Source organism: Gopherus evgoodei, chromosome 3 (genome assembly GCF_007399415.2).
Source record: "Gopherus evgoodei ecotype Sinaloan lineage chromosome 3, rGopEvg1_v1.p, whole genome shotgun sequence".
Taxonomy (NCBI): domain Eukaryota; kingdom Metazoa; phylum Chordata; order Testudines; family Testudinidae; genus Gopherus; species Gopherus evgoodei.
This window is the reverse complement of record NC_044324.1, coordinates 145,467,119-145,484,496: the sequence shown is the minus strand read 5'-3', so window position 1 is coordinate 145,484,496 and position 17,378 is coordinate 145,467,119. Positions and strand designations below refer to the sequence as shown.

Below are 17,378 nucleotides of genomic sequence, written 5' to 3'. Positions count from 1 at the left end.
AAGAGTTCAGGGCAATGTATTGCAGGACTAGACCTATGCACTTCAGAGGGATCTGCAGACGCTTGTTTAAGCCTTTTGAAAGTGCCATTGAGGTTGTTGGGATTCTATATAGCATAAAGATTTGTCCTGAGTGAAGTCATTTGTAAGTCAGGACTTTAAGCTACTCCCACACCACCCCCACAAGACACCTGTATAAGGGTGGCAGAGCACTAACTCAACATCTGTTTTTAAGGCCCACTGCATTTAGGGTGAAATCTTTAAAAGGAAACCATCAAACTGATGCTGTCAGTTTAAAAATTGCATTTAATAAAAACACTAGGACCTAAGATTATTAAAGATGACTAAATTTAAAATATTTTTATTTTCATTTGAATGCTATTAATTTTTTTAGTGCTGTTCAGCTTGGAGAATGAAAATTGATTAGTAGTTTTACTTTTAGTTTAGTTTTCTAGTCAGCTTTGCTTTGGATTCTCGGGAATTTGGCACAATGAAACAGTTTTGAGCCACACAGAGATTGTTTCCAATGGAATTGAATGAAATGTAAGGGAAACTAGAAATGTCTTGAGTGTTTTTTAAAGCTTTTTTTTTTTGTTTTTTTTAAGAAATTTGGGGTGCGGATTTGTTCTGGCGACTTCACTTTAAATACTTCTTCTATTTAAAACATTAAAGTTAAATTCTGTAGCTCTGTCTCAAGCAATCCTTCTGCAAAATTTAGTCCTTATTTAATAATAAAGAATATACTGGGAATGGTAACAATCCTAAAACTTTGAATTATTTCTGCCAGTTGGTTAAGTGTGTTTTGTCTGCCTTTTTTCAAATGCTTGTCATGTTGATTTCTATTGTAGGTTAACTGCATTTTTATATTTTCTTAGGAAAACAACAAAACTTGCAAGAATCTATGTATACTCAGTCTGACCAGGAAAAGGGATTTCAATTCAACCAAAACGAAGGTGAAGCCAATCTGGGAGATAAAGAGGAAGAGAATATTAAAGAAATGGAAATTCTTAACACGACATGGAGCTGAAGGAAAAGAAAAATCAGGGTAAGAAGGGGTTTTTTAAAGTTAAGGAACCTGATGTCACTAATGTTTTAGTTAAAAGTATGTTTGAACGTCAACATCAAACGGTATTGTGAGATTCTGATCCGGCAAAAGACATAAGCATATGCTTAACTTCGTGCACCATGAATAATCCTACTGAAGTTAGTGGGCTACTCACATTGCTAAAGCGAAACATTTACATGAGTCTTTCCAGGTTCAGAGCCTAATATTTAAAACTCAACGAGCAAGGGGAATCATACAAAGTATAAATAACTTAAGTCTATTTGATTAAAAAAATAGATGTCCATCCTAGTGGCCTGCTGTTTGCTCAGCTCTGCTACCTGTATGGGGTGGATTTCTGTTTCCACCTTTTGCTCTTGGTAGTTGTTATGGAGACACTGTTATGGGGAAGGGAGTATCTTGCATCTCTCAGTAGCAATCTTTGGTTGAGTAGGGATGATTTTGACAGGATCAGAAGATACTCCTTTCCAGTTCTTCACAAGAGAAGGCGATTGCAAGTGAAATAAAATGAATAATATTGGTGCCGGGGCCCAGCTAGTCAGTGGATGGAACAGGGAAGCAGAACATTCCTCCCTGCATGCATGTGTGTATGTATTCTCCATAAAGCAATGATGGAAAGGTTTTCATATTAAACGCAAAAGATTTGTTCCATGTATTGCCTTAAACGTCTGCCCTGAGGTCAAAATGGAATGGAGAGTCTTAATTAGACCTAGCATAGCTAACAACTTACATCCTTGACAAGAACTGCATGTACACTGTAGTGTGTCTGAGCGCTATTCAAAAGTTGGGAAATCCTAAAACCATTGTGTTTTGGGGACACATCCTGTTCCTTTCTCGTCTGAGGGTGAAAACAGCCCAAAAGATGATAGAACTTGTGTCTTTGAGCTGCAGGTGTGAAGAAGGTGTGCAGAAATGCCCTAGAACTGTGTTTTATGGAAATTCCATTCACTATACCGTGGAAGGGTTTCCTGAGCCTGGAATATAAATGTGGGCACTGCACTGGATTTGGCCCATAGAAATTGGTGAAACCATTGTGTAAATATTGCATCATTGACACATTTCAATCATGTAGAGAGTGATAGTAAATACTGATTATACAAAAAATATATTAGGTAGAGTAAAATATTTGCATAGTTAAAATATAAGATGATACATTTTAATTGGAAATCTACCGACAAGAGAAAAATGTGGTGAGAGAGTTATGCCTCTTACTTCGAACTGAATTTGGCTCAGTGTCTTTAAAATGTCACCAGGTAAGGTCTTTTAAAAGTGTGGGACAACTTTCTGATACTGATGTTGACCAAATAACATGGTAAATGAATAATAAAAGTAATAAAACTATTCTCAACAATTTGTATCTGTTTAACTTGGGACCAGATTAGTTTCTCTACATGAGGAGAAGGCTTGCTTAGAGGATAGGAAGCTCCATGAGTTTCTCCTTGCACTGTTTCTACCAGACTGCTCCATTGTGAGGAATGTAGGATTTCAGTCCCACCTTGCTGATTTTAGGATATCTGCTGGAGGCCGGGAGTGTCTTTCTAGAGGTCCTGGTACTCCACCTAACCAATGTCTCATCACTCAGTCCTTTTGAAACAGCAACACAATGGGGCTCTGTGCAAAAGTTAATACAGAATCAGGTGGTATTAACTTTTGAGCTTTTCACTTTGATTGTATTTTGTGTAGAGGGGAGGCTAAGTGTGATATCTGCAGCACATTAATTCCTCTCCAGTGCTATTCCCTGGCTACTCTTGTATCCCGACCATGTCTATGAGTCTGTGAGTAGTCTACACTGGTCTGAAGACAGGGAGACAAAGCAGCGGAGATAGCTGACATCTCCCCACCCCTTCTCTGTGGGCAAGGATTGATGTATATGAAGGGTCCTTTTTGTGCTGATTGAGAGGTAGACAATCTCTGGGCCATAGGAGATAATGAAAAATTGGTTTCTTAGAGTTCTTGTTAGTGTCTTAGTGTTCTTATTGAGTATGTGGAGCATCACTCTTAGGCTGTCTGTTTCAAAGAGAACTTTCCAGGGTTTTGGAACTGCCTAAATTAGAATTCCCTCATAGTTAATGTGTCCAAGAATAAAATGGCAAAAGGCTATCAGTCTGGCAACTTCAGGACATAATATTAACACTGCTAGTGTCAGGAAGAAATGTCGTCCAGCTTCCTCAGTGTAGTATTGCATAATTAGGTGCCTTCCTCTGTTGTGTCTATTGAATTATTCATTTTGTAATTAATGAAGGCCAAATGGACTTTTTCTTCAATATGACATTTCTTAGCTTCCTAGAAATTGAATCATTTGACAGAAAAAAAATCCTTTAAAGATACCTTATGTGGAGACATGCCATGTATATAAAGTATATTGAAACAGTCTGGCCCAACATTCTTTTTTGTAAGAGGATTTCTCATAGATCGTCAATGAAACTGAAAGGCACAAATTTAAAACTAGTAACAAGAAGTACTTTTCTACACACACAACAATTAACCCATGAATTTACCCCCTCAAGATTGAGGCCAAGAGCGTAGCAGGATTTTTAAAAAATTGGACATTTATATGGATAACAAAAATATCAACTTTTTATCACAAAGATTAAAAAAGCAAGCAGATTTTTGAAACAGATATAAGACTTCATGCTTTAGGGCATAAGCCAAGCTCTAACTAATCAGAATTGGGAAGAAACTTTCTTTGGGGATAGTTTATCCATAACTGCCTTCTGAAGGGGTTTCTTGCACCTTCCTCTGAAGTATCTGGTACTTGCTGCTATTTTAGGACTAGTCCTACACTACCAACCTGCATTGGCACAGCTGCACCAAGGCAGCTGTGCTGCTGTAGCGCATCTGGTGAAGACGCGCTATGTCAACAGGAGAGCATCTCCCCCAGCATAGTAAAGTGTGGGACACTGCTTTAAGTCGCTGTAACTTATGTCGCTCAGTGGGGAGGTTTTTTCACACCCCTGAGTGACATAACTTATATTGACTTAAGTGGTAAGTAGTCAAGTGCAGAGACATAATATTGGATTAGAAGGACGGCTAGGCTGAAGCCAGTTTGGCAATTCCTGTGTTCCTGAGTATTGCCTTAGAGTTAATTTACACTTCCTGTTGCCTTAGTTTACATTTCACTGTTTATATTGAGGTTCCTGTGGGCCTGGAGGTGGCCAGATAAGAGTCTCTTTGGAGCCCTTCAAACTAGCTCTTGTTATAGTGCTGGAGGATCATAACTGAGAGATTGCAAGATGCTCCATTCCTGCATGCTCCTCTTCCTGGCCTGACTATGCTGTCTCTGCAACCCCTGCCTGGCTTGGGTGCCATTGGCTGGATCTCTTTTGGACTATTACTTACTAGCGTAGAGCACTAAGAGTGGGAGTACTGGACTAGTCCATACCCAACATTCTCTGCTTGCTAGTACTTGCGGTGGAATTCTAACTTTCATTGGCTTGAAATTTTCTGGACTCTTTCCTTTGAGAGAAAAAGAATCTTGCTTGACCAACAGCTACTGGATCATCAATTAATTTTTGGTTGTTGACGGAACATATGGTTACGTATTTCTAACCAAAATATTTCTTTTCTAAGCCCATAGTTTTGAACTCCCGTGATTCTGATACTTCCACTTTTTAGCACTTGACCACAAAATTTTCCTAGGAATTGAGACTAGCAGATTGTGCCAATATGGAAAAAAAATGCTATTTAGCAGACTTTAAAAAAGTCTTATAAACTAATAGCTCTTTTAAAAAGTTAAACAAATTACTTAAAAACTAGGGGAAAACTCATGGTACATAAAATAGAGATCAAAATCTGATAGCAATTTTCCTCCTCTGAGTGAACCTATGAATAATAAGAGCGGGCCTCACTAAGTGATTAAGAGTCCTGTGGAACCTTAATGCTGATGCTCCAGTACATTATGTTAGTCTTTAAGGTGCCCATAGGACTCTTTGTTGCTTTTTACAGATCCAAACTAACGTGGCTACTCCTCTGATAAGTGATTTAAGATGATCTTCTCACTTAATAGTGAGAATAACACTGAAAACTTAGCCCTGTATGTGAAGGTGAGCAGTGAAATACCAGACAGCAAGGACTGTGAACGCATATCTTTGCATGCACAAAAACCTGCATTGTGTACCTTACTACCAGCTGTGCAGGTGGATATGTAAGCTTTTGTTTAGGGAATGCAAATTTTATAGGCAGGCTAAGGAGACCATTAGATAGGGATCTTTTTAAGACACTTTAATGACAAGAATATGTAGAAAGTAAGTCAACAGCTGGGTTCACCATACAGGAGGTAACAGGTTAACAGATGTAGGTGTTTCTTCTGCCTTTTGCAGTTTATTCTCTTGGTAATTCATAAAGTAGCATAGTTTTTTATTTAGTGTTGTTGTAGCTTGTGTTGGTCCCAGGATATTAGAGAGACAGGGTGTGTGAAGGACCTGAGAAGAGTTCTGTGTAAGCTCAAAAACTTGTCTCTCTCACCATCGGTAGTTGTCCAGTAAAGATATTACCTCACCCACCTTGTCTCTAGTTTTTTATTTGTCAGAAGAGGTATATTTTTGAAGGTTTTCTAATGAATGAATGTCAATTGTAGGAGAGGGATTTAAAATATCACAGGAAGATGTGGGTTAGTGTGGCTGGCTGATAGTCATATTGATTGGCTTTGAACCAAATAAAGCACTATACATTAAAGGTAACTCATACAGTAAAGTTTAATTTTGTGTAAAGTAAATTATTTGAGGGGGGGAAATGCGTTGTCTTCCTTGCACCGCTGGTATGAACACCAGTTTAAATTTTTCACTGTTAGTGTAAGCACAAAAAGATCAATTTATACCAAGTACATTTGTATGGCATCATACATAGGAACTCAGCCATATGGTCTGTGCATTGTATTTCTGTATGCATGTGTCATGGGGGCATGCCTCTCTAGGATATCCTCTTGTGGCTTTTGTGGCCTTGCAGGTGCATTGCACTCAGCACCCCTAGGGTCTTTTTCAACAATTGCCCAGAGCAGGTTAGTTCAAACTGTTTGCAGAATCTGATTTATTCACAGTTCCTTTACATGGTTTAATCTATTCACTTGTTCTACAGACATAACTCACTTGTTTAGCCTCTCCAGTTCACACTCACTCTGGCTCCATGTAAAAGTCAGTTTCTTCTCCTGTCCTGAAGGCCGCAGCCCTTCTCCCAGAGCTGGGTTATACTTCAGACAATCCCTCTTGAGCTCTCCTTACTACAGGAGTCTCCTAACTCTCATCCTTGAAACTGAAAGTAGATTTTAGGTCAGCTGTAGAGCTCAGGCAGTTTCTCCCCAGGTTGGCCCTTTTCCCAGTTTAAAAGTGCTGAAGGATACAATTTTAGGCTGATGCTTTAACCACATTAATTTTAATAACGGGTCTTGTGAGGTTATAATCCAGTACTTCATGTTGAACAACCTATTCCAACTTCCTGATGTGTAAGTGTGCAAAAGTCTTCTTTGTTTTCTTTCGACTGACCTGTCCAAAAATTTCTGAAAAAACAATCACACAGCAGTTCTTCTTCGAGTGATGGGTCCCTGTGTGTATTCCAAACGTGTAGGTGAGCATGCGCGCCATGACTCTGGAGCTGGAAGGTTTTCTTAGCAATGTCTGATGACCTGCACATGTGTCATGCAGCACCTCGTGTTCCCAGCTGAAGGTATGATAGGCCATGCTGGTCAGTGCCTCTCCAGTTGCCTCGTACCACCATGTGCCCAGAGTTGGAACCATTGTTCCTTTGTGCTCTTAGTCTTTTCGCTAAGACAGTGACTTGGTCAGTTTGTATATAGTTGTTTATAGTTGTTCCTTCTTGTAGATAGCAGTATATAGTAGTTGTTAGTTAGTTAGTGATGGTTTACCCCTTTTGGGATACACTCTCCCATCCCCCGGGGACTATACCGTGCGTTCCGGGGTTTAAAAACTGTTTCCTGCCCACACTTGTTCTCCCTGAATGATGAACACTAGTGGGGTCTTTACTGCCTCAGCGAGGCTCACATTGCATCATATTGCTCAATTTGTATATATTTACTGCCCCAGACTTTGGAAGCTTGGGAGGTCCACCTCCAAAAATATCTAATGGAGAAAGCAATGATACCAAATGCTCACTCAGATCCAGGACCATGAGAAGAGCGTCCATCACGGGTGGTGAGTGCTCCTCCCAGCATTTCACGTGCCCCGGATCCAGCAATACCGATGGCCAAAGAGAAGCCCAGGCATGAGAGTAAGAAGCACTCTCATGGGCATAAGAGTAGATTTCCATTATGGGCTGCTTCTAAGTGCAGCGTTTCCTCCTTAAGCCAGGCCAGGTCGGCTGAGATGTCACTCACCAACACTGCTGCACTAGCACCCAAGCTTCCCTAGGTGAGGATGAAGCTAAATGGAAATGGGATCTGGTGGTACCGATGGTCGACCCAGTACCCGCTCACCCAGAGCAATCCCTGGCATGTGCACTGCCCATCTCACTGCCACCTTCATGCCATCTAGGCCAGCCAGGCCGTGGATACCAGGTCTTCTGGCATCTCCAATAGCGCTCCCTAAACTCCAGGCCCTTGGGAGCCCCTTCTCTCAGCAGAGGAATTGATTCTCCATTCCATTCCGGACCCCCGCTCGCTTGCGAGGTCCCCACTCCAGTGGAACTGCTCCTATTTCTGCCAGACAGGCCCCTCCGGACACTGCACTGAGCCCCACCCGTTCTGTTGGTTCCACCACTACCAGAGGCATCTTCAGAGGCCAAGGATTTCTCTGAGCCAGAACCATCCTTCTCTCCAATGGCTTGGTGCAGCTCAGACTCACGTCCCCGGCCTCCCCATCCACCAGCATATGACCCAGCATATTAGTACATTTGGGGCCCAATGCACACCCAGGACCCATCCTCTTGGCTGCACTAGGCACCCTGGGACTCCTACCACGAGTGCTATCCATCCTGCTGAGCCTCATACAACTCTGCCCAGGCTCCTCCACCAGCACCGTTAGGCTCAGAGGAACAGGCAGATATAGAGCCAGTCCTGCTGATCCCTATGGTTGCTTCCTCCTCACTTGATGAGGCGCTTACTCCTCCCTTCCTCTCTCCCCCAGATGATCAAAGGCAATATCAGGACCTGTTACAGAGGGTGGCAGTGGACTGGGCATACAGCTGCAGGAGGTTCAGGACCAGCAACCCCAGCTCCTGGACATCCAGGCCTCAGGGACCTTCTAGGATGGCTCTCCCTATCAATAATGCCATTCTCCAACCAGCACGGGCAGTATGGTATACCCCTGCCTCATATGCCCTCACTCCAAAGCAGGCAGAGTGGAGGTATTGTATCCCAGCTAAGGGAATGGACTTCCTCTTTTCTTACCCACCTCTCTTCTTGTGCATGCAGCAGAGGAATGGGTGCGCCAGCACATACAAAAGTTGACCCTCTCCAGACCAGGTGGCTAAGCAATTGGACCTGCAATTTCGGATTGCAAACTACCAGGCTCTGCTAGCCAGGTATGATTTTAATAACTATATGTGGCTAGTAGAGTTCCAGGATGAGCTGCCACCAGACCAGCAACAGCAGTTTCAGGCACTGGTAGACGAAGTGTTCCTGGTCGTCAGGGTGGACCTCCAAGTGGTGGTTGATGCGGCCAACACATCCTCTTGCTCCCTTGCAACTGGAGTCGTTATGCGCTCATGGCTCCAGTCATCTGGCTTTTCTCAGGAGGTCCAGACTACTGTCAAGGACCTCCCCTTTGACAAAGACAATTTGTTTTATGTGAAGACGGACAGGTCCCTTCACTCTTTGAAGGACTCCAGCGCCACTTTATGTTCCCTAGTAATCTACACCTCAGCTCCGCAATGCAGGCACCCGCAACAGCAGTTCCTTCCTCACCAGTATACACTCTACCTGGCCTACTACGAGGGGCAAAAGAAATCCCCACACAAGTGACACCAGTCCCAGAAACAGCGACCCAGAGCCTTCACCATGGCCAACTCCTCAACCCACCCGCAACCAAAGTCCCAGTTGTGATGGTTTGATTGAGAACTGTGAACATTCTCCTTTGCCACCTGTAGTGTCCCATATCATCTTTAGGGGCTATCTTGCCCCATTCACTCACAATTGGGGCAAAAGCACCACGGACAATTGAGTACTGAAGATTATCCATCTCAAATACTCCACAGAGTTTGTTTCCTTCCCCCGCATCAGCCCCTTTCCTTCTAGACACCTCCAGGGGACCCTTCCCATCAATGCACGCTCCAACAAGATACAGACGCTCTTCTTGCAAAGAGCACCATAGAGCATGTGACATATCCCTACATGGGGAGAGGTTTCTACTCCCTGTACTTCCTCATCCCCAAGAAGGATGCAGAGCTCTGCCCCATTTTTGACCTTTGGCTATTGAACACCTTTATCAGAAAATCCAAATTCCACATAGTGACTCTGGCATCTATTATCCCATTCTTCCCCCGTGGGGCTTGGTTCACGACTCTCAACATGAAGGATGCCTGCTTCCTCATTGACATTCACCCAGCCCACCGGAAATTTCTCTGCGTAGGGATGGGACACCATCACTACCAATTCCGAATCATCCCTTTCATCATAGTGATGGCTCTGCAAGTTTTCACTAAGATCTTTTCTGTCATGGCAGCACAAATCTGCATCAGTGAAGTTGGTGCTCGTACAGGCGATCAATTTTATGGGGCGTGATTTGACTCCATTGCAGCATAGGCCTTCCTTTCGGTGTATTGCTTCAAAATGCTGATGGCCATAATTGCAGACTTATGCCACAACCCAGGCACCACGGGCAACCAGTGTCTCTCCCTGCTTGGACATATGGCAGCCTGTACCTCCGTGACCCCGCTGCATGTCTACACACGTGGTGCCTCCAGCTGTGGCTCCTCTCCATCTACAGACACCACATGGACCTTTTGGAGGCCAGAGTTGTCCCCAGATGATTCTGGCCTCCCTCACCTGGTGGATCGACCCTGCCGAGATCATGGTTATTAGCCCTTCACCATCCCAACCCACAGGCCACCATCACAACAGATGCTTCCCTCGCAGGTTGGGGAGCCCATCTACAGCATCACACAGCTGAGGGCATCTGGCCGCCACAAGAGGCCAGAATGCATCTAAATGGGCAGTCCATCTTGCATTCCAGGAGTTTCTTTGTTTCATTCAGTCCTACCATGTTCAACCTACTCTCCAACATTGTAGTGGTAGTATACATCAACAAGCAGGGCAGTGCCAAGTCTCCCTCCCCCTGTTCCGAGCCCATCCACTTTTGAAAATAGTGCATCAAACACTATGTGTAGGGCCCTACTAAATTCACAGCCATGAAAAACATGTCATAAACCATGAAATCTGGTCTTTCGTGTGCTTTTACCCTATACTATACAGATTTCATGGGGAGACCAGCATTTCTGAAATTGGGGGTCCAGACCTGAAAAGGAGTTGCAGGATGGTCGCAAAGTTATTTTAGGGGGTCACAGTATTGCCACCCTTCCTTCTGCACTGCCTTCAGAGCTGGGTGGCTGGAGAGCAGTGGCTGTTAGCTGGGCGCTCAGCTCTGAAGGCAGCACACCACCAGCAGCAGCACAGAAGTAAGGGTGGCAATCTCATACCATGCCACCATTACTTCTGCATTGCTGACTTCAAAGCTGGGCAGCCAGAGAGTGGCAGCTGCTGATCGAGGGCCCAGCTCTGAATACAGCAGCGCAGAAGTAAGGGTGGCAATACCATACCATGCCATCCTTATTTCTGTGCTGCTGCTGGCAGCGGCTCTTCCTTTGGAGCTGGAATCCTGGTTAGCAACTGTTACTCTCTGGGAGCTCTGACAGCAGCACCGCCGCCAGCAGCAGCACAGAAGGATAGCAGTACGCAACCCCCCCTGCAATAACTTTGTGACCCCTCAACCCCCAAAACTCCCTTTTGGGCCATGAATGAGAATTGCACAGTGCCATATTCCAATAACTCTTCCACAAATGGGTCACCCTGTTCTGGGATCTCTTCATCACTTGTGAGAACTGCAAGTTGCCCCTTTATTGTTCCAGGAGAACCATATGGGAGGACTTGTAAGACAAAGCTCTTCTCCCCGGACAGGCGAACTCCACTATGCTTTTCTCCCCATTCCCCTCCCACAAGTGCTATGCAAGTTTTGCCGGGACTGAGCTACTATAATACTTATAGTCCTTTTCTGGTCCCATCAGTTTTGGTTCATGGACCTCCTCAGACTCTCCACCCGTACACGACTCCATCTCCAATTTTCCCACACAAGATCAGGGCCAAGTATGGCACCCCAATCTGGGCCGTCTTCACCTCATGGCCTGGTACCTCTGTGTTTATGCATCCCACCACCATCCATTTCAGGGAAGGTCTCCTCAGTAGCTTCCCACCAGTACTCTGGCACACACCCCCGTAGGACCTTAATCTCATTCTGTCCGCCCTCACAAAGCCACCCTTCAAGCCAATGGCAACATGCTCTCTCTCCCATCTCTCCATTAAAGTAATATCCTTAGTGACCATTACCTCATCTAAATGAGTCAGCGAACTGGTGGCCATGATGGCTAACCCCCCTTGCACTGTATTCCACAAGGATAAAGTTTCCTTATGGCTCCACCGTAAGATCCTCCCAAAGGTAGTGTTGGAGTTCCATTTCAATCAGTGCATTCAATGTTTTCTGTCCCAAACCATATGTCTCCTATGCAGAGAGGATCCTGCACTCCCTCGACGTTCACTAGCATTCTATCTCCAGAGGACCCGCTCCTTTTGCGCATTGACAAAACTGTTTGTGACCATTGCCGACTGGTCCAAGGCCCAAGCAGTCTGCTTCCAGCAAATCTACATATGGGTCTCCAGGTGCATCCGCAAATGCTACATGCTATCCAATGTACTGCTGCCTCACAGAGTTACAGCACGTTCTACATAGCGCAAGCAGCCACATTGGCCTGCCTAGTGGATATCTTGTGGCAAGACTTCAGTCGTGTAGTAACGCGGCGCTCTGTACACTTGTTCATATCTCACTATGGCATGACCCAAGGGGTGGCTCTGGATGTTGCAGCGGATTGCACTGTACTATAGACTGCACTTCCTCTCCCTTCCTCACACCGACCTCCTCACTGATCACTATTCACCCACGTTTGGAATGCCTATAGGGACAATCACTCGAAGAAAAGGCAGCTACTTACCTGTAACTCAAGATTCTTTGAGTTCTGTGGTCCCTATTTGTATTCCAGTACCCACGATCCATTCCCTCTGCTGCAGACTGGATTACTCAGCAGTAAGAGAGTCACTGGAGAAGTGTGTTGCGCACAGCCTATTATACCCTCAGCTGCAAGCATGAGGGGACGCACATGCAGGTCAACAGACGCTGCTGAGAGAACTTGCTGCCTCCAGTGCATGGCATGCATGTGCACCCCACATTTGGAATACAAATACCACACATCTGAAAAAACCTCCAGTTGCAAGTAAGTAACCTCCTCTTTGGTGGTAGTAGTAGTGTAATTCTACCACTGAGTACATTAACAGACAGCTGCAAGAGAGGTAGGGGATTTAGAGATTTGACAGCGAGAAGGTTCATGGGGGGTCAAGATGGGCTCTTCTCTCTACGAAGAAAAGGAAGGAGAGTCACTGCTCTAGATACGCCTTTTGAAATAAATAAAAGCATTGGAGAGGGGACTGTTTAAGGATTTGGAGGCTGTTTAAGGATTTGGAAGCATTGCAGCTGATTCAGACATAAGAGTCGGGAGGTAATTGGTATAGCGAAAAAAGCCAAGGATTGTCAACAGAAGTTGAATTCCCTGGAGGATTTTCTTTCGCAGCTCTGGAAGATATGGAGGATCATCCTAAGGCTCCCTGATGTCTTCAGAATTTGTTAGAAATAGTAGTGTATGCCAAAGCTAATGTGATCCTCTTTTGTCTCTTCTTCCTCTCTTGTTCTGATATTTTCGTTTTCCTACCTTTTAACCATGTGACAATCTTTCCATATTATTACTCTTGTAATGAAACCTACAGTAAACATGATTACATTTGAGTCCCACATAAAGAACGCTATATTAATGTGTAGTAATCCATGTTGTTTTCCTGGGTCAAACAAAATAAAGGGCCAAAAGGTATATTCATACAAAGCATTTGTATGAAACTGAGCAAACTGAGAGACAAAAATCTAAATATTAAGATTTAAAAACAGCAAACTAAAATGATATGCAGTAGTAATAAGTCAACAGTTCAGCATTTATATTTAGACAGCCTATCTCAAGTATACCTAATATCCAGTCCTCTGATGCTTCATCATATTTATAGAATTACAGATGGAGGCCCCAAAAACCTTCCCCCCCCCCCGATACTTTATTTTTATAGTAGCAGCTAGAGGCCCCAACCAAGATTATAAAGAGCCATTGTGCTAGGCACTATATAAACACATAAGAGACAGTCCATGCCTCAAAGAGTTTGCATTCTAAACAGACTTGAGAGACAGGAAGTGTTCTTATCTTCATTTAACTATAGGAACTGAGGTACAGAAAAGATTAAATGTCTTTGCCGGTGTCACACATGGAATCTTTTGCAGAGCTGGGAATTGAACCCAGATTTCCTTGAGTCTTAGTTCAGAGTCTTAACTAAAAAACCCATCCTTTCAAGCCAGATAATGTGTTCAAATAATGAAAATTATTTCCCACTTCAGAAGGGCCATTCTGACTTTGACCAAGCGAGGATAAATAAAATTGAGAAAAGATTCAGCACTCTAGAAATCTGCAGATCCCTATATTAACTTAACGCTTGGTTACATTAGTCTTACATTTGTTAATTATTATTATTTATATATGCTGCCATGTTGTTGGTACTGTATGTATGATGAGATTTGGTTTTGACTACATCCTGGGGTTGTGCAACAATCCTAATCGAATGAAGTTTTATCGGCTGAAGATGCTGGGAAGAACTTTTACAATAAGGACTGGTAACACTCTTTCTGTTAGACACAATGGCCCTAAAGATTACAGGGTATAGCACTTTCCTACATAACAGTACATAACACGTACTATTTCATGCATTCATATTTATTTGTTAATATACCCGCACAGTGGGTATGTTTGTATTTGGCCTATGTGCCTCTGTATTGACAGAAATGCTGCTGTAGAGTAAATTATGGTACCTATAATTCTAAGTAGTTTTAAAATATTTTAAACTCCCTCGCTGTATTGTTTGAATTTTGTGATATTAATGTATGTGTGTGTGTTTACGCATTTTAATATATTTGCTTTATTATTACCAGATATTTTATAATTATAAATGCTCCCTCCTGTCTTTGATTTCTGCTTCTAAGGACTGAAGCTTCCACTCTATGGAGTTTGTGGGTTTCTTTAGCTGGTTGCTGTAATTTAAATAAGTGAGCTGCTTACAACCCAGTCCTTCTCACCAGCTCCTTGGTATTGTTTGGGTTGTTGGAACACAGTTATGGTAATGCACCATTTATGGTAGTGCTCCATTGTCTGCCTTTTGAACATAAATGCATCTCTCCTGTTGTGCAAGAGAGGGGGCTTTCATATCGCTGCAGCTTTGTCATGACTATTGGTTGGTTGTTTTTTGTTTGTTTTTATTTTTAAGATTGTAATTGCTGCCAAGAGTCTTGTTTGTTTCCTTTTTTATTAGAATTGGAATGAACAGCAATGCAAGAAATCTGACATTCACATGCATGCATATAGAGCCAAATGAGATTTCTGCAATGCTCACTGTACTGCCCTGGCCACAATTTTCTCTAAGAACTTCTGCTTCACAGCATTCAGTTCCTTTCTCTCCATCTTCATGACTGGGTTTGAGGTCTTGAAACAGAAGTTTATGGCCTTCATAAAACAGATTCCACTCTTTCCTTGCAACTCCTGGTTTTCCTTTCCTTCCAGAGTTCATTCAGGGATATAATCTGGCAGTTTTACTAGTCCCAGAATATGAATATTCTTGGCTTTTGTTTGGTTTTCTAGATTCTTCAACCTCTGCGATCTAACAAGGCCACTTCTCACTGCACTCTTAACTGCAACCATCTCTGATGACATTTCCTTATGCTTCCTGGCATTTCCCTCTACCTGTTACAGTCCGCTCTCCACCTTACCTACTTCACCAGGTTGCTCAGCTTTACAATGAGGGTTTCAAAATATCCCCTCCAGAGAGGTCCTGGTAGACCGTTGTAGAGTCTATTTTCGCATGAAATCCATTGATGCACCAAGAAAGCCACCATATCTGGTGCGTGATAAGAGGAGACTCCAAACTAGTCCAGGCTTGTGGGTTGCTTCACAGTCGGCTGCACCGTAATTGGACAGACTTTGGAAGAGTCCTTGTTTCTCCTTTTCAGGCATGATTTTCCTCTTTCAGAAATCATTAAGGATTCTGCCATCAGGTTTTGAAAAATTTCTCTCCAATAAAGTTTATTTCATTAAAATTGCCAGAAAATCTCCATGGCACTGAAAACTCTCAGGCATGTCTTGCTTCTGGAGCAATCCCAGTCTGATACTTTTGTTTCCATAACTTTTTTCTTGTAAATCCTTAAAATTACAGTAACCATGAGCAGCAATTTGCTAGGAGTTGTAAATTACAGCAGCACTGGAGCACTTGGAGAGCACTGTACTGAAAGCTAAATACCAGGCAAGTCTAGGTCATGATTGTCAAGGAATTCTCCAGCCTATAGGCCAAATCCTAGTCTCTGGGAATTTAGTGGGTGTTTTCTGGTTAATTTTTGGGTCAAGTATTTGACTGTATGGGAGAGATTGGAGAGGAAAAGAGTTGTAAAGTAACTGTTTATTGATATTTCAGTTTAATAACTTTGGTGGTTTTAATTACATTAGCAAAATAGACTATTTGATGTATGTTGTATAATTAATGTGATATTCATTAATACAAAACTCTGTAGACTTTTAAGGTTGGAAGTGTCTGTTCAGTAGAGTCCTCTCTATCCTTGGTGTGTATTGAATTTAATAGATATATTTTGGGTTAACTGATAATATAGTATCTCAGCACTCTGGGAGTTTTAATTTTTTTGTGATGACATATGCATGTATGCATGCAATGGACCATATCTATTCCTAGTGCAAGTCCATTGAAATCAGTGCAGTTGTGCTAGGGATGAATTTGGCCCACTATTTAGAAATCACATGGCAGCTAATTAAAGAGTTGTGATTTGATATCGGTCACATGCCTTTGGTAGAAAACAGTAAAATGTTGTTTGATCCCTTTCAAGAGAGAAAGTGGCTGTGTTAAATTAATATTTTTGCCTGTACAGTCGTATGGAAAAATAGACTCATATCAATATTAATATAGACTTTCTTATTTGTACTGTATATTAAAAACAGAAGTTGACTCAAAGTCTGATAGCTGTATCTCTTCGTGTACAGTTTTTAAACTGTGCAAGAACATATGTTCTTTTTTTCAGCTTTTAACTGATAGGAACCTATGATTTTTAAGAACTCCATGGGTGGCATGGATCTATTATAGGTTGTATATGGAGGAATAAGGACAGTCCCAAAATCCAGTAAGAATGTGCCTTAGAGAATGTTTAGAGATTAAGGGACCCATCTCTAGAAACTTAGCACCAGATTTTCAGAGGTGCTGAACACCCTGTAGCTGTCACTGATTTAAATCAACAGGATTTATCTGTGCTCAGTACCTCTGAAAATCTGGCCCTATGTTTCTAAAATCACACCTGAAATTATAGAGACTTCACGTGAAATTTTTGGGTCTCAACGTGTGTGTGTGTGTGTATATGTGTATGCTTGGCTATTTTATTTTTGAAAACCTTTAGCAAAGAATAACAAGGTTATATATTGGATATTTTTTCAAATCCTCATATTTAGGATCTGTTGCACAAAACTTGCTTTAATGGCAATCCTTTCAAAAGAGAATTGACCCATTTACATGGCCATTGTGAGGCAATGGATGTAGCAGAGCACAGATCTTTATATGGTAGCCAGTCTTAGAAAGTTACCACTTGTAAAACTTGTATCTTGAAAAATGAAACTTAAGAATGTTTTCTCTATGTTGAGAAGAATGGGTTTGAGGTGGAAACATAGGTATTTTAGCTATGGGACTACATGAAGGATTTCAGAATTGAATAATAAAAGCTAAGAACATTAAACAGTTTTTATACTATACAGTACAACTTCACTTCTCTCAGATGTTGATGGATTTTTTTTCTCTAAACCATCATTTTTTAATCTTCCATTGCTGTAAAAGCATCTTAGTGTCATTATATTCTATGTGTGCTTTGCTCTATTCTTTTTAGTTGATAATACTAATATAACACTGAGGCAATTTCACATGTACGGAGCCTGCTGTTTCCAGCCTCTAATGCATCCGCAATATTTATCAGTATATGTGGTT

At 42.4% G+C, this 17,378-nt stretch overlaps 1 protein-coding gene across 1 annotated transcript in view; it reads left to right on the top strand.

Moving 5' to 3' along the window:
- Positions 1-17,378, top strand: part of ARID4B (AT-rich interaction domain 4B) — a 184,059-nt gene that overhangs the window by 123,661 nt on the left and 43,020 nt on the right. Inside the window, 2 exon segments of the mRNA XM_030558348.1 lie at positions 873-1,017; positions 1,019-1,042. Coding sequence (XP_030414208.1) covers positions 873-1,017; positions 1,019-1,042 — 169 coding nt within the window.